Below are 24034 nucleotides of genomic sequence, written 5' to 3'. Positions count from 1 at the left end.
AGAGTACTGAAACATTCGACGTCCTGACACCTAGCTTCAACACATCTCCGTAGCGCTAACCGACAGCCTTCCAACTTGGAAGGTTCAAGGTTATGGAAAGACCAAAGAGGGGAAGGCAAGCGCAACGAAAACGACCAAAAGCTACAGTCCCAACGGAACAAAGAATGTGGATTGTTACTGGACGATGACGAGACCAGTACGATATTTGACAAAGCGGTCTAACTACAATTCGAAGCAGCAAAGCAGCACACATGTCAAATATCGTACTGGTCTCGTCATCGTCCAGTAACAATCGACATTCTTTGTTCCGTTGGGACTGTAGCTTTTTGGTCGTTTTCGTTGCGCTTGCCTTCCCCTCTTTGGTCTTTCCATAACCTTGAACCTTCCAAGTTGGAAGGCTGTCGGTTAGCGCTACGGAGATGTGTTGAAGCTAGGTGTCAGGACGTCGAATGTTTCAGTACTCTGTCAGTTTTGTGCCTAGTTATTGCACTTTCTGACTGTATATAGTATCATGTTACAGTGATGGAGAGTTACTCTTAACTCGTATCCATACATGTATGTCCTTTTCTCTTCTAAATTACAAATAAATTGTATTCTTCGATTAGAAAACCCAAGCGCTTTCAGAGCCCTCCGAAGAGAGTCCGGGAGAGAGAGAGAGAGAGAGAGAGAGAGAGAGAGAGAGAGAGAGAGAGAGAGAGAGAGAGAGAGAGAGAGAGAGAGAGAGAGAGAGAGAGAGAGAGAGAGAGAGAGAGAGGGAGGGAGGGAGGGAGGGAGGGAGGGAGGGAGGGAGGGAGGGAGGGAGGGAGGGAGGGAGGGAGGGAGGGAGGGAGGGAGGGAGGGAGGGAGGGAGGGAGGGAGAGAAGGAGGGAGGAGAGAAGGAGGAGGAGGGAGGGGGAGGGAGAGAGAGAGAGAGACTGCAGCCTAACTTAGCTTAACTTTGATGTGACCATGTACCCAGCTAATGTCTCTGCTTCGTTCAGGGAATTCAGAATAGGAAGTCTGCTGTACCACCCGCTCTTTTCTTTTTACATTTAAAAGCGATTATTAGCGATAACATGGAAATTTGTTCCTTGGCTCACCGTCTGAGTTCTTAAAGCTACTATTCATTTTCTGCTGCCCCGGTTATTTCTTTTATTAGTATTATTTTCTTTGCCTTCGCTTTCTTGTTATTGGGCAACTTGCCCGTTAGAATCTGCGAAGTAAAATAAACAACAACAACAACAACAACAACAACCTTCCAATGCACATTGCTAGCGGTATGACATTGCCGACTCGAGGAGAAGAATACTCATTCAGGAGCTGCAGATGAGGGTGGGATGGTGAGCACTATCTTCACAGCTTTCTGCCAATTGCGGTCATCTTGATCTTTTCGCCATGCCAGATGATCAACACTGTTGGAAGCTCAGCTGCAGCAAACTTGTAAGTGGCTTCGTGGAGCTTGTTCCGTCTACTCGAAGTGTATGTTTAGTATCCCTCTGCTGCTTCCATGAGACGGATCAAGTCGATTGATGGATCTTTGTTTTCACCTTCTGCTGCTTACTGCGGCAATATCGCTCCGAATCATTTCAAAAAAGCGTTTTGCCTTCTTGACGTCACGTTGGCATCACGTTGGCATCACGTTGGCGTCACGTTGGCATCACGTTGGCATCACGTTGACGTCACGTTGCCATCACTACAAGGTGTTATAAACTTCACAATACAACTCTCTAGTAGAGATGTCTGATGGACAGAAAATCTTGAGAGAACTCCGTAACTCTAGCGACAGGGCTGATACGCACAGCCTTCGTAGATTGTCCTTGACTCACTCTTGTCCTGGTTTGCGTAGGCTTTCAGGTCCGCTCAAATGATCTTGAGCGCGATATTCAAGCTCCTTTCGATTTTTGCAAATTTTCTGGTTCAGTTTCATCCGACTTTTCTGACTCTGACACATTTCCAACCATTTCATATGACTTGTGGCCATCAGAACTTCCTCCGCCATCATCCATACCCGGCCGCTCCCGCTAAATCACGGACACTAGAACTAAAGTGGAAGGAAGATTCGACTAAGGTGACTAATATGACTTTTTCTCAAAATAGCCATATTAAGAAAGCATCGCTTCCGATCGCACCCCCAAGATGGCGATTCCCACTCGTCTTCGCAACCACACCGGAAGCCGTGAAGATACGCCTTGCTTCTTCCTCGATTCAAAAATATCGTGTTCCATGCGGAAACAAGCTGCTGTTCAGAAAGAAGTTTTTTGATTTCTCTGTGCTCGCAGTTGTTCCAGGATGTAGTTCTACTCGTTGCAGTGTTTCTGTAGCCGTGGCTGTTTCTACGCTGGAAAGAATCACTGGCCATGGATAATGCAAAACAAAGGCAGTTCCACCTCTTGACCTGAACAACCTCTTCTTCACATTGTTGTCCCCAGCGCGGGCTTGCGAATTAGATGGTTTGGAGGCAACAACGTTGTGAATGGCCAACGGTCCTCAGCGCTTGTTCAGCACCTCCATGAGCGACACTGACTCACGCTGCTATCTGGTGTTCACGAGGTGTTTGTCGCGCTGGAAACGGAGCGTCTCTGTAAGTTTGTATGCCTGGTGATGTTTGTGCCTGGAGAGCACTATATAAGTGGTGCTCTTCAGGCACAATCTTCCTCAGCCTACTCAAGCTCAACTGATGAGGGGTGAATTCCCCGAAACACTGTGTATTGAGCAGGGAGTGGTTCGATGGACTTCTCCTGTGCTCTGGATGGCAGTCGTGAGTCTGTATAACTGCGGACTGTAAGCACTGACACAGCAACTCAGTAATCGGCTGGACGCATGGCACCGCAGAAAATTGCGGTACCTGCTAGGTGTGGTGTACCCTCACCACATGTCGAATGCTAAGGTGTACGCCTCAACGCGACAAGGCCCAGTCAGCACTACCTGTCGCAGACGTCGGCTGCTCTGGCTGGGCCATGTTGTTCGCGAAGGACGTAACTCAGCGTCCTACCAAGCACTGGAGATGGCAATTAATACCCGGAATATCAAGCCCCACGACCCCATCTCAGATGGATTGACAATATTAAAAATGATCTAAAGCACGCCAATATTGATATTTCTGACTGTTTTGAACTGGCTCTAGACAAGAAAAGATGGCTGATGCTTGTGGAAAAATGTGCTGCGCTTGCGTAGTTGTTCTTACTGCGATACGTTCTAACAATAATGAGATGCCTTTTGTTGGCTCTTCTGCCTGGATTTGTTGACAGATGCGTTAAGCCCATGGATCCTTCCATGAGTGACATGCGAACTGTAACTTTTATTATTATTATGGTATTGTCATTAATGAGTGTGGGTATTTTATCAAGTATCTAAATTAAATAATTTAATTTTTAATAATATCTGAGAAAATCGACCTTCAGGGCTGTTTTGGTGAAATTGATTTTTTTATTGCAAATTGATGTCTAGCCTTTGTAGAGTATTGTGACTTCGTTTCACGGCCAGCAGACCAATATTGACCATGAAGAAATGCATTTTACGGTCAGGTCTCATGTTAATGAATTGGTTTTTTTGACAATAATATTGAAAGATTAGTGTGTTTGGAGCCACCAAAATCGTTTCCATGTGATATAAATAGCCAAGTAATAATAGTAGAGTGTTTGGAGTGTTCAGGTACTTCATTTCCAGCATTCCGTGACTTTATTGAGGTTGTGTAGTTGCAACAGCAGAAATAGCAGCATTAGAATGATAGGTGATTTATCTGTTCTCCTGGTGATGGACATGCTTGACAGGATGGTCTGCAACAGATTTTGACGGAACACCATGAAAACAGCATTCACATAATTATTGTGAAGGAGTCAAACAGAGCAGATGCGTCCAGATTCGCCTTGTTGCACTTTGTAGAGACTGACGGAATTATTTCCAAACATCAGTAACACAGCCTGACAAGCGTTTCACACCACTTACTCGAGATTGTCCAGCCTCATGTGCTCCTTGATGGTCTGATTCGCCATTATTAGCTGGAGTATCGAGCTTGCCATCCAAAACATTTTAGGATCATCGTCGCAAAGAAAACTCGCATCATTTCGTACTGTTTTTAGCAGGTGTGGCGTGACACACAGTAAACAGTTCTGCCACCCGCGCAAGGGCGGCCAGCGACCTTGCAAGCGGGGTACCCTCAGGAATCCACCTGCTTGTCCTTGCCTGGAGCTGTAGCAGCTATCGCTGAGGCAGACTGTGGTTGGCCTTGATCATACTCATCCAGGCCAAGTCCTCATCATCGTCGCCTCCGTACTTACCGTACCGCGTGTCGCTTGCGATCGATTCGCCTGACATGCGCCCTCAGAACTAGAAGCGCTGTCGCCGCTTGACAGGATAACAAAGAACGCTGCATCACCGTCCATGGGATCGCGGCTGCTACCCTCCGTGAGCCCAATAACCAACTGCAGTGTTGCCAACCGCCCGTATTTGTCCGTATTTTTTACGGAAAAACGAAGTTTTGTCCGCGGTACGGATTTCAATCGAATATCCCGCAAACGATCATGCATATGATCGATTACTTAAAACCATCATAACTCCATCGTTTCTTGTGCAAAGTCAACAATCGAAGGGTCTACGCGGTAGCAAAAACTCCAAGCCGCCCTATGCAACAATCGCTGAAGCGACGTCGGACTCCAGAGATATCGCGCGCCGTATTCAGGTACCGGTATTCTTACCTTGGCAAAATCAAATTTTTCAGCGAACTCTTCGCCAATTTTTTTTGGGGGGATCCTTTTTTGCGTGCCCTTTGAGCAATTGAGCACTTTATAATGATGTAGCCGGCTGAAGATTGAATCGTCTCGAACAATTTTGAGCGTTCTGCGATGAAGGAGAGTCGAATGGTGTTGATGGGACGATTTGCTTGCATATTAGGCTTGGAGACGACTTTGCTGTGTTACCGCGCCTGATTTGTGGCGGCTTCATAATGGTGCTTGGCATCCTGGCGTTGCTCCTGCCTAGAGCTTTCCAACGAGCCCTAGATTGTGAATATCAAGCGAAGTAGAACAAAGTTATGACCTAGTGAAGTTGAAAATTGTACTGAATTCGTGCGAAGCCTTTACAGTTGAACTAATCAGTCAAAATGTTGACCTGAAAAACGAGTACGGACACCTCTGAAAAATTCTGCAAAATGGCACTGACCAATACGCATGGGGGTAGAGGCCACTTGGTACCATTGCAACTGACCAAGAATCGCCTTAAATAATAATTATTTTCTTCCGGCATTGTCGTCCCTGCACTTTGCTTTGACGGAATCGATTTTTTTGCGAACAAATTTGTTTTTAGTGTTTTCTCAAAAAAAAACGCGTAGCCCCGAAGGTCGAAAGTCTCAGATATCGGGCCTAATATTGACTGAGTACGACTCTACGAGGTCAATAATATTTATCACTCCCTTAGTATTGACTCACATCGATTTTTGCCATACCTAAGCAGTCAAATATTCCTGCATATTTCACTCCTTAGGGCTACATTGTATATTGACTGCTTACATTTGACTGCTTAGGGGTCGCGCAGTTGAACGGTGCCTAGTGCAGCATTGTCACTGCATGAGTAGGTACTAGGTGGTGGTGCAACGGTTGTGCAATCATAAAACCGGGATTCATGAGGTTATCGTTTTGGAATTTGAAATACGGACTGTTTGTCGTGATAAATCTAATATTGACTTCGTACTTGGTCAGTATAGGAAATAAAAACCTCGTAAAAGACCTCGGCTTCACCTCGGTCTTTTACTCGGCTTTTATTTCATATTGACCTCGTACTCAGTCAATAGAGAGAGGTTCCGGGGTACGATTTTCCGTGCCAAAATCCGTATGGGCGCTACGGATTTTTTCCAGGCGTGCTCCATACGATTTTTCGGCACGGAGAATCCGTGTGGACTGGCTTTCACACGAACCATGTTTCGTATGGAGATTTTGCGTCATTATTATTATTATTATTATTATTATTATTATTATTATTAGACACAATCTCATAGCATGTGACAAGCATAGCTAATGCAGGGACAGAATCCCCTGAGACAAGGGCGTTGAGCCAGCCACGGCAATAGTAAGCTAGGAAAACAAAGCAAATATGAATAAGTCATCGGGCGCAGAAAGATGTTTCGCGTACAAATTTGGCACGAGAAACATCGATTTTCCGCGGGAAGTTTTGATTTCGGTACAAATTTTCAAAATAAAAAGGCATAGCGCGGGAATGTGACGTGTTTGCGATCGTAACCTAGGCAATGACGGCAAACACATAAGTTCCGTACCCCGGAACATTTCACTGCTCGAAAAGGACGTATAAAAAATCGGTAGCGCCTCTACGGATTTTGGCACGAAAAATCGTACTCCGGAACCTCCCTAATATTAGATACGTACCGGAGTATCACTCCCTTAGTATTGAATCCCATAGATTTTTGCTATACCTAAGCAGTCAAATATGTACATGTATAGGATATTGACCAAGACGAGGTCTATATTTCCCATATAGACCGAAGTCGAGGTCAATATCCTATTTATCACGATTCCTTTGCCATAACCCCAGAATTTGAACCTTTAGGAGCTATTGTAACCTTTCTAGTATAGCGTTTGTACTATAGTGTACATAGGATGTTGCCTATTTTGGGTACAAGACTGTAAGAACAACAGAGTTCAGCATCTGCAGCACAGTGGCTGGGTGGTATTAGGGGTTGCTTGAGATTCATACTGTTGTGGGTTCAAATTCTGCTTGTTCTCTTCCTTTGTCTTCTTTCTTTCAAATTTTCTTTTTGAAGTGGGGAGAAATTTTCTAAGTCCCTCCAAAGTCGAAAGATTACAATGCCTAAGTGGTCGATATAAGCGGTCGATACAAGCGGTCGATATTACGGCGATATGGGTAATATAGGACCAGCCAAGGATCACGAGAATTAGTGGAGGTCGATATAGAAGAGTGATAATCCTGCTTATCACATGGCACGTGATTGTTGCCCGTACTCCAGCGAATCAGCACCTTTCGCGCCGCGGGCAATAATATGCGATATTGCCCGCAAAAAAATAGTTTATTTGCCCGCAAAAAAATAGTTTATTTCAGTGATCGCGTGACTACGAAGACTGTAGACTCTACGGTAGTCTACGACCAAGAGTACATAACCCCCCATACCCCCCCAGAGTGTGCAACTCCCACATACCCTGTTGTCCCGACAGAATTTCAAGTTGACGTCATTATTTATGACGCAATGCTCCTTGCAGCAGTGATTTACAACATGTGTACGGGTGTCAACGCATCACACGTTCTTCTTTGCAATAATTTGTACAGGATCGATCGGCTTCGGTCAACCACAGGTTCCGGATTCGTCTGATAATCCGTGTACAGTGCGCATTGCATCATCAAAATGACGTCAACTTGAAATTCTGTCGGGACAGCACCCATAGTGGAGTTGCACACTCTGGGGGGTTATGTACTCTTGCTACGACTCTACGACGAGTCGCAGTGTAGCATTGAGAAGATGGAATTCTTTTTGGAGATGGACATCCCGGCAATGGACATGGCCTCGGACGTCTGCCGTGTGGTGCTTGCAGGGATCATTTGTTCAGTCATGTTGGCAGCCTGACCGTCGGTAAGCTTGTGGATAAGATTCAGTTCTGCTCGAAGTGGTACTGTGATCACAAACAATTATTTGAAATAACACAAATTCAACTCAGCGTCGTGCGTTTTCAGATCCTCGCAAAGTCACTGCCTGTGTGTGGTCTTCATGTGCCACGCAAAACTCTTACCAGGCTCATAATTATATCCTCTGCCTTCACCTTTGCTTGAACAACAAACACAACAATTCAGGAATGTTTTGCAATGAAAAACACAGCTATCTGGAGCTGAAAAAAAGAAGAAAAATTGTCCTCAGAATTGCACACCAGGGAGTCGTCAAATGCTTGCACTTGTTGCAGTACTGTATTTGACAACTTCCTGATACACATGTAAACATGAAGAAACTCTTTGTGGTAGCACTCTTAATTTTTCAACTGAAATTTCGATTCTGCTGTATTTTATTGTCGTTGCGATGTCTATTGCTATGACGATGCGGTGCCGGCACTTTTTTTCTGTCTCCGTCTTTCAGTGCTGTATACTCTCTGATGGCCTGTAGCAGACTTTTGTTAGGGTGTAGGAGAAATATCTTCATTTTTCCTGTTTTGATAATGATAGCACATCAATATACATTGTGGTCATAATGTGTTGGCATTTGGGCTAGTCTCAACAGCAGCCCAATGGTCTGCTCTGTGGGCCATGTGATAAATTTGTTATCGCATGGTTGCTGCGGGCCTTATGGCATATTATTGCCCCTCGAGGTTAGCCCTCGGGGTTACGGCCCTCGGGCTAACCTCTCGGGGCAATAATATGCCATAAGGCCCTTGCAACCATGCGATAACATATACTTATCACTCTCTTATTATTGACCCCCACAGAAACTTGTGATCTCTAAGCGGTCAAATATCAGCATATATTGACCGCTTATATTGACCACTTATTATTGACCACTTAGCCCGAGGACTTAGAACTTTTTCCTCAACTTAGAAAAAAATCTGAACTGAAAGAAGAAAAATCTGAAGCCAAATGCTGGGATTTGAACCCAAACTGTAAGATTCTCAGTCAAAGAACTTGGGGAACATACTACAAGAGACAACTGAAAACTTCGGTTTACACAGAAGTAATGTCCAATGTAAACGGCATATGTACAATATTATACTATTACAATAGTATTCCTTTCTTCCTATCAAATCAAAAACAGTTTTAGGTATGCTATGTCGTGATAAATCTATTATTGCCCTCATAATCTGTCAATATATGAAATATAGACCTCGTAAAAGACCTCGGGGGACCTCGGTCTTTTACTCGTTCTATATTTCATATATTGACCTCTTTAATCGTGCAATAATAGATACATATTTCACTCCTTAGGGCTATATTGACCGCTTATACATGTATTTGACTCTTTTAGCGATTGAACACAGGCTTTGGCTAGTCGTGATAAATCTAATATTGACTTCGTACTTGGTCAGTATAGGAAATAAAAGACCTCGTAAAAGACCTCGGCTTCGCCTCGGTCTTTTACTCGGCTTTTATTTCATATCGACCAAGTACTCAGTCAATATTAGATACGTAGTAGAATTTATTATTTTACTAGCGAACTCCCAACAGGCATTGCCTTTTTACTGGGAACCCTAGGAATGACTTGGTGCTTGTGACAAATGCAGAAAGGGGCTTAGCTTGACGACATCCAGGTGGAAGCATGTTCCATCTGTCTGCTGCCAAAAATGAAATAGCATTCAGGCCGTAACGAGACGTAGCTCTGGGTAGGTTCAGAGCGGCTGAAGCTTGACCGCAGGTAGCAGCATTTGTGCGGCATGATGCAGAGCGGGTGGTAAATATCGCGCTTAAAAGAGGACTGGTGCAACGAGATAGACACCTAAAAACAAACACAAACAGCTTCAAGTTTAGACGGCGAGAGAAAGTATACAGGTCATATTTGGTGAGAATGAAATCGATAGAAGTATACTGATCATGGCCAAACACTCACCTTAGGCACCTATTGCTGGTTGACTCAAGTTTGTCTCTGAGTTTAGCAGACAAGCGGTGAACATAACATGTACTGGCATAGTCCAAGGTACTCTGGACAATTGTCAGGTAAAACATGCGGCGGCCGGTCGTGGAGACATCGCGGCGCCCGTGGCGGAATGAGGCAACCTTGCACTGTGCCTTTGCCGCACACACGCTCCACCTGCTGCTCGAAGCTGAGCGACGAGTCCAATAGGAGGCCAAGGTACAGAACATGGCTGGACTCGGGGATTACGATGCCTTTGCAGGTGATGCTGGGGATCACGTCCAGTTGCGCAGTAGGTCGTCTGAGCAGCAGTAGCTGAGACTTTTTGGGATTCAGCACCAGTCCCCGCTCGCTGAGGAAGTCCTCCAGATTCAAGAGATCTGTCTGCAGCATTCTGAGCACGGTTGAAGCCGTGCGACCAATGACGTAGAACGCGATGTCGTCCGCAAACAGGAGAGCACGGCAATGTTGAAATTTCTGAGGGGTACGCCGGTATCATTGAAATGCAGAAAAGTAAGGGGCCTAACACGGAGCCTTGTGGTACACCACGTGAGCAGGGCTCTGTACTGCCTCGGGCATCGCCGACAACGACCTGCTGGGTTCTCCCAGTAAGGTAGTCTGCGAACCAACGCAATGCCACACCTAAGACGCCACCTGAAGCCAGTTCCTGCACGAGCTTGCTATGCTGAACGCGGTCGAAGGCCTTGCGGTAATCATGCAGTTTAGGGTCCCAAATTATTTCGCACTTTCCCAGTGTTCAGTGTACTGTCACACGCGTTTTCAGTGTACTTTAACATCATGAACTATATTTTCATGAAAACCGAGGACAGATCAGACTGGGTACTGCTGGTGAACACTGCGGAGCAGGGAGCCGAACGTGTTGTCTTCCGCGCGAACTCTCTGTCTCCACACGAACTCGCAGAGGTACGTCGGGAACAACTCTCGCGAGGTGCCGAAGTTCAGCTGGCGCTTGGCCCGCATCCACATGTTTTCCACGTTGTTGGTGTGGATCGTTCGGCCGTCCGGATCAACAAAGTTGTCGTCGTGGACGACGACATCGTGCTGGTATACGCCACCGTCGATGTTCCTGATCTGCGCGTATGCGGCCCAGCCGTCAGAGATGATGCGTGAGCCAGGCAGAATCCACAGGAAACAAAACTTTGACCAAGGAAACAAAACTTTCACACGAGAAAAGAAGAAGCATAGTGAAAGTACACTGAAAACGCGTGTGACAGTACACTGCACTGGGAAAGTGCGAAATAATTTGGGAACTAAACTGCATGATTACCTACGACAAAATGTCTTCACAGCTGTGATTGCGCCTGTAAGCAAACTGCTCCTCCGGTAGTGCACCGAGTTCCGGATGATTGTCGAAGAATGCTACTAGTACTACGGGTCGGTAGGTCTACGCGGTGTACTACCGGTATACCTTCTCAAGCACTTTGGATATCACTGGCAAAAGTGACACTGGTCGGTAGCAATATAGGAAAATATCGCCAGACCACGCCACCACTCCCCTTATTCATGGTCATATACATGACGGGTTTACGTGGCTCTAGTAAAAAAAAAAGCCGAGTAAAAGACCGAGGCGAAGCCGAGGTCTTTTACGAGGTTTTTATTTCATACTGACCAAGTACGAAGTCAATATTAGATTTATCACGACAAACAGTCCGTATTTCAAATTCCAGAACGATAACCTCATGAATCCCGGTTTTATGATTGCACAACCGTTGCACCACCTACTCATGCAATGACAATGCTGCACTAGGCACCGTTCAACTGCGCAACCCCTAAGCAGTCAAATATAAGCAGTCAATATAGCCCTATTAAAGGAGTGAAATATGCAGGAATATTTGACCGCTTAGGTATCGAAAATCAATGGGAGTCAATACTAAGTCTAAGGGAGTGATAACGGTCAATATTATGTATCTATTATTGCACGATTAAAGAGGTCAATATATGAAATATAGAACGAGTAAAAGACCGAGGTCCCCCGAGGTCTTTTACGAGGTCTATATTTCATATATTGACCGATTATGAGGGCAATAATAGATTTATCACGACATAGCATACCTAAAACTGTTTTTGCTTTGCTATAGGAAGAAAGGAATACTATTGTAATAGTATAATAGTATGTACATATGCCGTTTACATTGGACATTACTTCTGTGTAAACCAAAGTTTTCAGTTGTCTCTTGTAGTATGTTCCCCAAGTCCTTTGACTGAGAATCTGACAGTTTGGGTTCGAATCCCAGCATTTGGCTTCAGATTTTTCTTCTTTCAGTTCTGATTTTTTTCTAAGTTGAGGAAAAAGTTCTAAGTCCTCAGGCTAAGTGGTCAATAATAAGTGGTCAATATAAGCGGTCAATATATGCTGTTATACCATGGTACGGTGCGGAGGGCCTGTTTTCAGCCAATCAGCGCTCGTCTAGCCATGGTTATATGGGCCAGTATAAATCCCGCGCGGGATTTATATAGAATATAAATCCCGGTGCACGGTACGTACGCTAGGGCACTGCCACCGTACATGTTCACTGCCTGAAAGGCAGTGAACTTGTACGGCGGCAGTACTCCAGCGCACGGACCATACATAAACAGACACAACGGACACCACATGCGCGTGTCCACTCCACACAGAACGGCACACTGACGAGGAACAGTACACAATGGAAAAGAAGAATGACCTGGAATTCGTCTACAGAGTATTTTGTTATACTGAATCTGAGGATAAAGAACGTCGAATAACCACGAAGTACCCCAAATGGGCCAGCAATGTACATTGTACTTCGAAGAGTTGAAGATCATCAACAGACTGTCTCTTTCGTAAATAAGTTTATAATACCAGTGTACATGTACTTCAACCCGATTGGAAAAGGCTACAATAGATTGGATTGAAATGTGATACAAAACAGTGTATGCAAATGCATCTACTTGCAAGCAAAACTGATTATGAGATGCCCCATGTGAAAATCAGCACTGTACCATAATTATAGTAACACTTACTCCCAAAGAGTCCAAGCTGTAATCTAACTAGTGACGGTAGTTTGATTCAACGACAAACTCCAGCACCGCAGCAATTCAGTCGACTTCCGCACCGCTCACGACTCAAGACAAGATCATGAAGATGCTACAATATGCACTGGAACTGAAAGGAAATCGTATGCCAAACATCCACGGAGGAATCTCCTTCTGACCTTGCTTGACCATTCTTTCAATTGACAACTGATAACCATCAGAAGATGTTCATGTACTGCATGATGTAGGAGATCTCCAAATAGGTTCGTTGTTCTGGAAATGCGTAGGGGTACCTGGCATAAGTAGGATATGACCCTCGTAGTCGGGTTATACCGTACCCTCATATAAATCCCTCCTGCTATCGCAGTCGGGATTTAGATTCAGCCGGTATAACCCTCTGACTCGGGTTATATCCTCTACATATTTGACCGCTTAGAGATCACAAGTTTCTGTGGGGGTCAATAATAAGAGAGTGATAAGTATAGATTATAGACCGGTTAGGAGGTCTATACAGGATATATAGACCGAGTAAAAGACCGAGGTCCCCCGAGGTCTTTTACGAGGTCTATATATCCTGTATAGACCAACTATGAGGTCTATAATCTATTTATCGTGTTCTCCACGCAATAGTTTCTCTTCATATACGACATATCCTTGTAATTCTAGTATTTATACTATAGCCTATACCGCATTGTACTGCATTTAAAGTCAAGATCATTGTTTAAACTAGGTTCAGCATCGGTAGCACAGTGGCTGGGTGGTAAGGAAGAGTGACTGAGATTCACAAGGTTGTGGGTTCAAATCCCATCTTGGGTATTTCTGCTTTCTTCAAAATTTCTTTTTCTAAGTTGGAGAGAAAATTTCTAAGTCCAAGAAGTTAAAGGAGTCAAATATAAGTAGTCAAATATATCGCGTATTTGACTAAGCAGTCAAATACGCGATATATTTGACCGCTTAGGTATCAGGGAAATTAGTGGGGTCAAATACTAAGAAGGCGATAAGTACATATACATACACACATGCAGATAAACCGCGTACTCTACACTACACAGTGCAGTGGCATATCACGTGCGGGTGAAGACAGTCAGGTTTTTTTTTTTTTTTTTTTCACAGCCCTACTGGAAAACATTATGGACAACAGAAAGAAACGAGAAAAGGACAAAGTACAGCATCTAGTATAGCAGTAGAGTACATGACATCTTTTGATTCTTGCAGACGTTTTTTTTATTAAATTTATCTTTATTTTTATAGTCACGTAATCGAAAAAATGATGGATTAGACGGATAACCTATGTAATCGTTTCAGCCCTAAAAAAACGCACTAGAGTTGGATTGGGGCACGACCAATCAGGTGGCCAGCACAGGAGTCCCAATTCTACGGTTGCACTATCAGGTCGGCCGTCTAACGGTTCATTGAATTGTTGAGTACGACAAAGGACGACGGCATATTCTCCAGAGACAACGGGAACAGGTTAGGTGGAACAGCATCTATCGGGGAGACGAAGAGACAGAGACCAAGACGAACCAAACGACTACATGGTGGAAGAGAGAGACAAGAGCGAGAGATCAAGTGAGAACGGCAAGATAAAGGGCCTGGGTAGCTATGGCAAATATGGGCGCGCAAGTAGCTACCCAGGCCAACGGAACAAAAGGAGACAAAAGGTGAGTACTACATACTAGTATAGGGTGCATGCAGGCCAGCTTGGAAAACGGGGGTACGGGAAAACGGGGGTACGGGAAAACGGGGGTACGGGAAAACGGGGGTACGGGATCCCGGGAGCAAGTACCTAACAGAATGATTCCCGCTTAACCGACCGCCAAAACGGGGCAGATATGAAACCGACCGACTATCGCATCTAAGTACAACGGGGGCACCCTGCATGCGAGTGCGCCTCACTCACGTGCATACGTGAACGCCGGGGAGCGTTGAAAATAATTAGGGGGGGGGGGGGGGAGGACCAGCACCGGCACCACCGAGAAAGTTTTCGGGACCAGCATCAGCAGGCACAATGGCCGCAGTCACTCACTGCAGCCTGCGCAGTGCTGCCGACGAAGACTGCACGGGTGGGCTGCCGCCCAAAGGCAAAGAGCCAGGCAGGGAATTCCCCCTGGAGGCCGGGTTCCGACTAGCCTGCAATGCGGTCGCCTGCGATGCCGTCGTTGGCCGCAGGGCATCAACCTCGCTGGGCGAGAATGCAGCCCCAGCGGCGACATGCATGGACCCACCGCTCTGGAGATACTGCTCCAAGGCTTCGAACTCTTTAGCCATATCGCCCATATCGATAACGCTCATACCGGGAAACGCCAGGTCTGACATGTTGTTTTCGGCCGGAGTGGAAACGGCCACAGATGGCATTGCCAGGGATGGAGCTGACGCGCTGCTGGTGGTCGAGTGAGTTAACACTTGTGTCGGTGGAGATGATATCTGCTGCGCGCTGTTCATACTGGACGAGGCGGCTGACGAGAGGAAGGATTCAAGTCCAGCCTCAGAATACAGGTCGTCCGTCTGAGCAACACCCGGCAGGCTAACCTTCTGTGGTGCAGCAGACGACGCGCCAGTCGACGTGTTGGCCGTCACAGCACCGGCAGTCATGCTGGGATGTTGCAGGCCTACATGCTGCTGCTGCTGCTGTTGCTGTGAGTGTCTCAGCAACTGCGTTCGCTGCAGCACCAGCTCTTTTCGTTGCCTCTGCTCCAGCAGCAGCTGCTGCAGGTGCAGAAGGTGTGCATGCTGAGGCGGAGACAGCATTTCGAGCTGGGCAGCTGCAGCACTGGCCCCTCCAGGTATCAGCTGCTGTGACTGTAGGCTAGTGAGGCCCAGCGATGCATTCCTTGTGCTGGCGGCCATCTGAAGCCCCGGCTGTGCACAGCCATGCTGTACCGAACTGCTGTCCAGGCTGACCGCTTTCGCCAGCTTCTTCGGTCCGCCGGCAAACTCCGAAGCCAGCTTGTCTGCTTGCGCCCGCTGTAGATCTGCAGGGAGTTCGTCCGAGGTGTCTATCGATACTATCCGGTCTACGTCGGGTTGATGGGGGAACTGATCAACTCCACGAGTTAGCGCTGCGTTCACCAGTTCCTGCGAGGCTGAGTGTGCTGCCACCGCAGCTGGTTCATTCACCGAGAGGTCCGGCACGCTTGTCGTCGATACCTGAGCCAACACATGTTCATCATGGGCAGGCAGGCAGGCAGGCAGGTGCATACACGCACACGCATGTGCATATATGTGCGCGCGCACACACACACACACACACACACACACACACACACACACATGTATACACACGCACGCACGCGCACACACACACACACACACACACACACACACACACACACACACACACACACACACACACACACACACACATACACACACACATACACACACACACACACACAAAAGCAAAGCATAGCAACTCAATGTATAATCGCAAGCACATACACACTAGTACGTAATCTATCCTTAGTAGAGTGAACTTCGCTAATAACAACTGCGGATATAACGACAATTCGCGGATAACGACAGCATTTCCATGTCCATCACAAAGTCCCATCGAACTGAGTGCATATAAGGGGCCATCCGTAAATATGTATCTAATATTGACTGAGTACGAGGTCAATATAGGAAATAAAAGCCGAGTAAAAGACCGAGGCGAAGCCGAGGTTTTTTACGAGGTTTTTATTTCCTATACTGACCAAGTACGAAGTCAATATTTGATTTATCACGACAAACAGTCCGTATTTCAAATTCCAGAACGATAACCTCATGAATCCCGGTTTTATGATTGCACAACCGTTGCACCACGGCCTACTCATGCAGTGAAACTGCTGCACTAGGCACCGTTCAACTGCGCAACCCCTAAGGAGTCAAATATAAGCGGTCAATATAGCCCTAAGGAGTGAAATATGCAGGAATATTTGACTGCTTAGGTATGGCAAAAATCTATGTGAGTCAATACTAAGGGAGTGATAAAGATATTTATTCCCGTAGCTATGCACATACAGCTGGCCGCAATATTCAAATAGGGCTTTCAAACGCAAGATCATAACGTGAAGCAACTTGGAAGAATGAGTATGAATGCGAAGTGTATGGGGGAATGCATGTAGGGCGATAGTGCGGGTTCGAATCCCAGGTATTGTCTGAAAAAAATAGGAGAATTGAAAAATTGTTAACATCCAAATCTTGGGGCTCCCCGCGTGCTAGTTTGTACGTGAAGTGTGTGGGTTACAGTGAGGGCTGCGTCCCACCCGCCTGTGTGGATTCACAGGAAGTGTGAATTACGAAGTCTGAAGAAAACGTTGAACGGTCTCTGCTTGGATGACGACTACACCATAGCTCAGCGGTTAGAGCATCGCTGGCTACAAGCGAGGGTCCCTGGTTCGAGTCCTGGTGGTGACAGTCAATTTTTTCTTCAGACTTTTCCCCGTTTGTCTCTTTCCCTCAAAACCAGTCAATATTTTATGACTTGGGGCTCCCCGCGTGCTAGTTTGTACGTGAAGTGTGTGGGTTACAGTGAGGGCTGCGTCCCACCCGCCTGTGTGGATTCACAGGAAGTGTGAATTACGAAGTCTGAAGAAAACGTTGAACGGTCTCTGCTTGGATGACGACTACACCATAGCTCAGCGGTTAGAGCATCGCTGGCTACAAGCGAGGGTCCCTGGTTCGAGTCCTGGTGGTGACAGTCAATTTTTTCTTCAGACTTTTCCCCGTTTGTCTCTTTCCCTCAAAACCAGTCAATTGTTAACATCCCTTTTCATTTTTGCCGTCATCAAGGCGTTAGACGGTGTTGTATTATCCTCGACCGTACCTGTCCCGTACCTGTCCCGTACATGTCCCGTACCTATCCCGTACCGTACCGTACAATCAAAGACGGCTGGCCACAAGGCATATTCAAATAGGGCTTTCAAATACAAGATCATAACGTGAAGCAACTTGGAAGAATTAGTATGTATGCGAAGTGCATTGGGGGATGCATGCAGGGCGATAGTGCGGGTTCGAATCCTAGGTCATGCCTAAAAACAAAAAGTATAAACTTATAAGAATTTATAACATCCCTATGCTTTTTTTGTCTAGGTCATGAAGGCAAAAAAGCATAGCGTAGGGCCCTGAGCTTCCAAGCTCTCTCGTTTAGAAACGAAAACTAGTCGTTTAGGGGGAGGGGGTTGAGTATCTGTTCGTTTCTCGAAAAATATCAATGTACATTTTTCACATGTGTGGGCATGTCCAGAAAAAAAGACCAAAAATATCGATACGATGTACCGTTTGTATGTGTTCGTTTCTGAGGGAGGGGGGAGGGGGGTTGAAGAGAAATGACTAGTTTTCGTTTCTAAAAAAATATCGGTATTTACGGAAGGCCCCTAATGAGACTTCGGGTATAACGACACTTCGCGAATAAGGACACCTTTCTGATGCCCCGCCGAGTGTCGTTATACGCAAAATTGGTCGTTAAAACGTTAGACTTTCCGCTTTGACAGTACTAGTACACGCATGAACACGGCAGACACTGACATGCACAAACATAACGTCTAACTACGCCCGCGTTCCGCCTGATCAACGCTGACACACACGTCCCTCACGGGCAAAGCGACCGACACGTCTCGTTAAGACTTCACCGCACACCAAATCTCAACGCAGCGGCAATGTGCTGCGTGGTTGAGTGCTGACAAACTACGAAAGCAGGTGAAGACGGACTCCGGAATTATAAGCAACCCTGCTGTGCGTCTGGTGCTGTGAGTGAGAGCACTGTTACTAAGCAACTGCTACTAAGCAACCATTTCATTCGTAGGGTACCCCGTAAGAAGACCTTGAGTCTGTGGGCACTGCCCTATTAAAATATGAATAAATAATAACGAGAGAGCTTGGAAGCTCAGGGCCCTACGCTATGCTTTTTTGCCTTGATGACCTAGACAAAAAAAGCATAGGGATGTTATAAATTCTTATAAAGTTTCTACTTTTTGTTTTTAGACATAACCTGGGATTCGAACCCGCACTATCGCCCTGCATGCATCCCCAGATACACTTCGCATACATACTAATTCTTCCAAGTTGCTTCACGTTATGATCTTGTATTTGAAAGCCCTATTTGAATATGCATTGTGGCCAGCCGTCTTTGAATGTACGGTACGGTACGGGATAGGTACGGGACAGGTACGGGACAGGTCCGGGACACAGGCACGTACGCAGGGTCACCTCTAGGGGGGTTTCCAACCGAATCCCAAACAATGAGTTTAAAGTTTCAACCCTTTCTAAGGAGCCCTAGGAAATTTTCAAAATTTTGCATTTTTTCGTGTTGTTTGGATCATAATTTCAGTTCTACGAGCTCGTACTCACTCAATCTTCATTATCTTGGGCTTCCTGGAAGTGGAAGGGTACCAGGGAGAGAATGAGGTCGACCATGATAGCCAGGACACAGTACAGTCATGTACATATCCAGCGCTATAGGCTATAGCGGTAGAGTGCAGCGACGGTGCGAAAAATGCCAAAAAGGACCCAACGCGTCCTGCTCCAGCGATTTCGTTTTTCTTGATCGCAGAGTTTCGATTTTTTGCTGTGTACTCTTGAAAATATCTTAATATCACAAGTGAAGCCCCTGCAAATTTGAGCAAATCAGCGCGACGAAAATCTCAAATTCTCGATACTTAAGTCGCACTGCGCGCTTTTGAAATTGCCGAGATCGAGATCGCGGCTCAACTTAGGAATGATTTATCTCACGTTACATTGCTTGCAGCGCTTCGCAAATTGTTTCAACCGACAGCTGAGAGTTTTCTATTCGACCTGGATATTTGGATCGTTGGATTTGAGCGAGATTTGACTGAGTTACGATCTTTTGAAGTTTTGCATTTATGCCAGATCGATCATGCGCCCTACCAAAAATGCCCAGAAACGTTGCTCGTTTGGAACATTTGGGGGGTTTTCGGGCAACGGGAAACCCCCCTGCGCACGCGCCTGGGACAGGTACGGTCGAGGGTAATACGACACCGTCTAACGCCTTGATGACGGCAAAAAATGAAAAGGGATGTTATAAATTTTTCAATTCTCCTATTTTTTCAGGCATTACCTGGGATTCGAACCCGCACTATCGCCCCACATGCATTCCCCCATACACTTCGCATTCATACTCATTCTTCCAAGTTGCTTCATGTTATGATCTTGCGTTTGAAAGCCCTATTTGAATATTGCGGCCAACTGTATGTGGCCAGATGTGTTTGATGGCACGGTACGGTACGGGACAGATACGGGATAGCACCAGGCGTGACACAAACACACAAACAAACACCAAATTAAAGCTGTGTGGACCCTGGCTAGCGCCAGACGTTACTTAAGTAACGTTAAGTAACGTCTTCTGCATCGCTACGGGAATAATAATAATTACTGAGCAACCATTACAGAGCAACAATTATGCAATTGTTACTGAGCAACCATCACTAGGGAAATATTACTAAGCAATTGTTACTGAGCAACCATTACGAAGCAATTGTTACTAAGCAACCATCACTAAGCAACTTTTACTAAGGCCAAAACAAAAAATAGGCTTGTTTCCGGTCGGCAACCCCTCAAAAAGGAGACTCGGTCGGCCGGAATGAAACTTTTTTTTGGTTCCTCAATCGTTGTGGTATTGATGGACAAGAGCACGTACATATGTACATTGTACTATATCATGGCAAGGATCAATGTCAAAGTTGACTGACTCACTGTTCTTGGACAGCATGTGGTGTATTCCTGTTTTCGTACATCCTGAGAAATCAAGCAAACAGTTCGAGTCCTTCCAGCTCCGTTATTCTAGCTCGTATCGACCCCGGAGTTTTTCGAGCCGCCAGCTGAGAATCTCTGCTACCTTGTAGGTGTTTCGATTGTGGACTTCGTTTGAGATTTGACTGAATTATGACTCGTTGAGTGCACTTGCACACATGGCATTGCCACCGTTTGTATACATTTGGGACCAAAAAATGCTTCAGAATTTGGGAAAAAGTGGCCCGGTCGGGCGACCGGAAACAAGGTCATTATTTGTTTTGGCCTAAGCAATTGTTACTAAGCAACTGCTTACATTGGCTTTCCCCTTTGTGGCGAATACAACTAAACTGATATAGCGTGGTAGCTGCACCCGCTGAGCTGTACAGGAGAGCTATTGTCACCAGACATGCATTACTATATTTATTGATTTACTCAATTTAATCCCGTAGCATATGCAAGCAACGCTAATACTTTTGGAGAGCAACCATTTTTTTACCAACATCTGCCGCTAGGGTTTATCGGGTGTTAGCGGCCGTCGTTAGTTCCCTTCGGGAACGGACACGATAATTTACTTTACTTACATGCATTTCCATAATTTTCCACCCTTGATGTTGCCATGATATTGCCATGATATGCCATGATATGCCATGATATGCCATGATATGCCATGATATGCCATGATATGCCTTTGGAATATCAAATAAAATATAAAGAAATGAAAAGAAGTACTCGGATGGTGAGCCAATTATATAATTGTGAAAGAAGAAAGAGAAAATCATAACATAACTCGTAACATTTTGTCTTTCTTCTTTCACAAAAGAAGTACTGTCAGTCAACGAGTATTTGGCACGTATCTACTTTTGACTATTTTCGGCCTGATCATATTTGGCCGACAATTGGTTGCAGGTGAAATTTAGTTTTGCAAGGTTCAGTGTGACAGCGCATACGGGTAGCAGTAGTGCAGGCTGAAAATTGTGTTGCAGCCGAAGTGACATTTTGTGTGTTAGCCCTGGGAGGCCGAACATTTGAACGGGCCGAAAGTTTGTAGACCTACAGTGGAGCCGTGTTTGTGTCCTTGCTCTCGACTCACCTTCTGGTACGGCGCACCGCGTGCAGAGTTGAGTGCGCTGGACGAGTTGAAGCGTCGCGGCGGCCTCATGGCACCTCCGGGTGCCACCTGCTGCTCACAGTCGCCAGCGTTCAGTGACGGTGTGGAACCGGCGAGCTGCAAACGGCTCAGGTGAAGCGGCTCCTCCCTGATTGCTCCACCCGGGGTCGCTACCCCGCTGGTGGCAGTGGGTATGGGTTGCTGCCGGTTCTCGTCCAGTACACTCGGGCAGGACAATGCCTGCGTGTGCTGTAGGCGATGCCCTGCAGCCGGCTGGAGATATCCAGATTGCTGCTGCTGTTGCTGTTGCTGCTGCTGCTGTTGCTGCTGCTGATGATGATTTTGTAGTTGCCTGAAGAGAGAGAGAGAGAGAGAGAGTGTGTGTGTGTGTGTGTGTGTGTGAGTGTGTGTTCACGTGCAACGCACGGCAGTCCAATAGAGTAGTGGGCACGATCAACGCCAGACGGAAAAAACCCACACACACACGGAAAGAGAGACGGACACGTACACAAACACAAAACATGCATACACGCGTGAACAGACACACACACACATGCACGCACGCACATCGACATGCAGGCACACAGATAAATAAACCGAGCCGTTCGCATGAAGAACAGGGATAAGATTTTTACAGATACGGGTGAATACACAGATTCACACACACCCACAGACACAGACACACACACACACACTGTTAAAACGGGTCAACAACACACTTAAATTGGAGTCTGCGAGTGCTTAGAAAACAACACCTTTCCTATCACAAATATTCAATCTCCACAACGTACTACAGTCAGTCCTCTTTTATCCGGATCCCTCGCCATCCGGATGAAAATCGTTGGTTACCGATTTACCGTTATTCCGCGCATATAAGCCCATGGGCTAATATGGCTTATATATTATGTGAAATAAGCCCATGGGCTTATATGTGAAATAAGCCCATGGGCTTATAATATTATGTGAAATAATGCAGTTTGGGGATAGAATATCGAGTAAAACATGTCCGTTTCTTAGCCCATGGGCCAATATTCGAATTTTGAAGGTTCACGAAAAAGTACAAGTCCGTGCTCATAGTGGGTCTACCATACTCGACTGGTAAACTCCACTGACCTGCTGTACCATGGTAGGAAGAGTCCATTTCGTGAAAAATTCTACTTGACACATGAGTTGCAATTGTGTATGTTTATGTTTATTAGCCCATGGGCTTATAAACGGAGGTGGGCTTAAAACCGGATATAGGCCCGTGGGCTTATATGCGCGGAATTACGGTATACCATGCATGCATACAGTATGTGTGTTCGATGTCCGGTTCCCGCGCCTATCCGGATATTATTGTGGAGAACGGATGTGTGCGTTATTCGAGGTCTGACTGTATCGTCATTAAACCTAACAACATGCCCAAAATTTAATAATGCAACACCAGCAGGGATGAATTTATTGTCATATTTTCGCATAGTAGTTTCTGCTATACGAAATCACAATTGTGTAGCAGTCTTTGATTTTGATGAGCATTTTTCTTTGAAGGTTGGGTGTTTACCACATTGTCCTTCTTGAGAGTGATGCCTGAAAGCCCATTTGCAAAAAAAACCGACTGAATCGTACATGTGCACGCAGATTGAGAGTGCCTGCACCACATACACTGCATGTTACTTGACAGCACAGGCTAGGCATGGATAGTCTGCATGTATCGCAGTTTTCTGCGAGTCACGATGACGTTTGAGTAGCAGTAGATAGACTTTGCATAGCAAAATGCGATGCGATACAGGATAAATTCATCCGTGACACCAGACACCTGAAAAACAGAGATTTGAATTATTTATTCTCACGAGGGCACCCTTACCAATAAGAGATAAGATTGGTAAACCCATTTCACAATGACGTAGTTTGTACATAAACCCCACAAACTCACTGAGTTTTTCGCATGCATGTGAGTAGTCAGCGGTGGATAATGCCGATATTATTTTGAGAACCCCCCCCCCCCCCCTTCTCGGGAAATGTAGCCAACATTGCCTGCAAGCCACTGGAGGCTGTGGCGGAAGCGTTGGTGGTGTACGGTACAAACGTGACCGCAGCCTATGCCCAGATGATTCAAAACAAGTACTGTAAGACATGTTATTATAACGAGTCGCAAGTTTAACGATTGTCCAAAATTCATAGGTTAACGAGAAGATATGTTAACGATCTTGCATTATTCTGCCATATCCACACACAGCATATATGAAGCAGTACGGCCTCAACGGATCTTATTATAACGAAGAAATGTCATCCGTTAAAACGTTAGATTTACTTCCTCGTTATATATACATACGTCTTACAGTACTATGTATGGGCTGTTCATCTGTGTCGATGGAGCAGACCAAGCTCCGAATCCGAGCACACTGCACAAGAACAACATGAAAAACTTACATGTTTTCCGCCTTGGGCATGAGCAGCGACAGGTGTTGCTCCGCCGCATTTGCACTGGCCTGCCAGGCTGAATCTCCGGGAAGACGTGCAGCCTGCAGCTGCCGCTGCTGCAGCAGCAGCCGCTCTTGGTGCTGTTGCCGCAGCTGCTGTTGTTGCTGTTGCTGCTCCTGTTGCTGTTGCTGCTGCAGCTGTTGACGCGCCTGTAACTGCCCTGCAGATCGTCAGTC

General features: G+C 46.0%; 1 protein-coding gene across 2 annotated transcripts in view; it reads right to left on the bottom strand.

Moving 5' to 3' along the window:
* Window positions 1-13888: 13888 nt before the first annotated feature.
* The window catches only part of LOC135826179 (alpha-protein kinase 1-like), a 26017-nt gene continuing 15871 nt past the window's right edge, over window positions 13889-24034 (bottom strand). For both annotated transcript variants that reach the window (XM_065338810.1, XM_065338809.1), the window contains exons 6-8: window positions 23808-24018; window positions 21381-21750; window positions 13889-15709 (exon numbers count right to left, since the gene is read on the bottom strand). In XM_065338810.1, the coding sequence (XP_065194882.1) occupies window positions 14585-15709; window positions 21381-21750; window positions 23808-24018 (1706 nt within the window). In that variant the 3' untranslated portion in view covers window positions 13889-14584. The remainder of the gene's footprint in view (window positions 15710-21380; window positions 21751-23807; window positions 24019-24034) is intronic.

Source organism: Sycon ciliatum, chromosome 10, assembly GCF_964019385.1.
Source record: "Sycon ciliatum chromosome 10, ocSycCili1.1, whole genome shotgun sequence".
In the NCBI taxonomy this organism is placed as follows: Eukaryota; Metazoa; Porifera; class Calcarea; order Leucosolenida; family Sycettidae; genus Sycon; species Sycon ciliatum.
The sequence above is the reverse complement of the archived record's forward strand: the minus strand, read 5'-3'. Positions and strand labels throughout refer to the sequence as shown.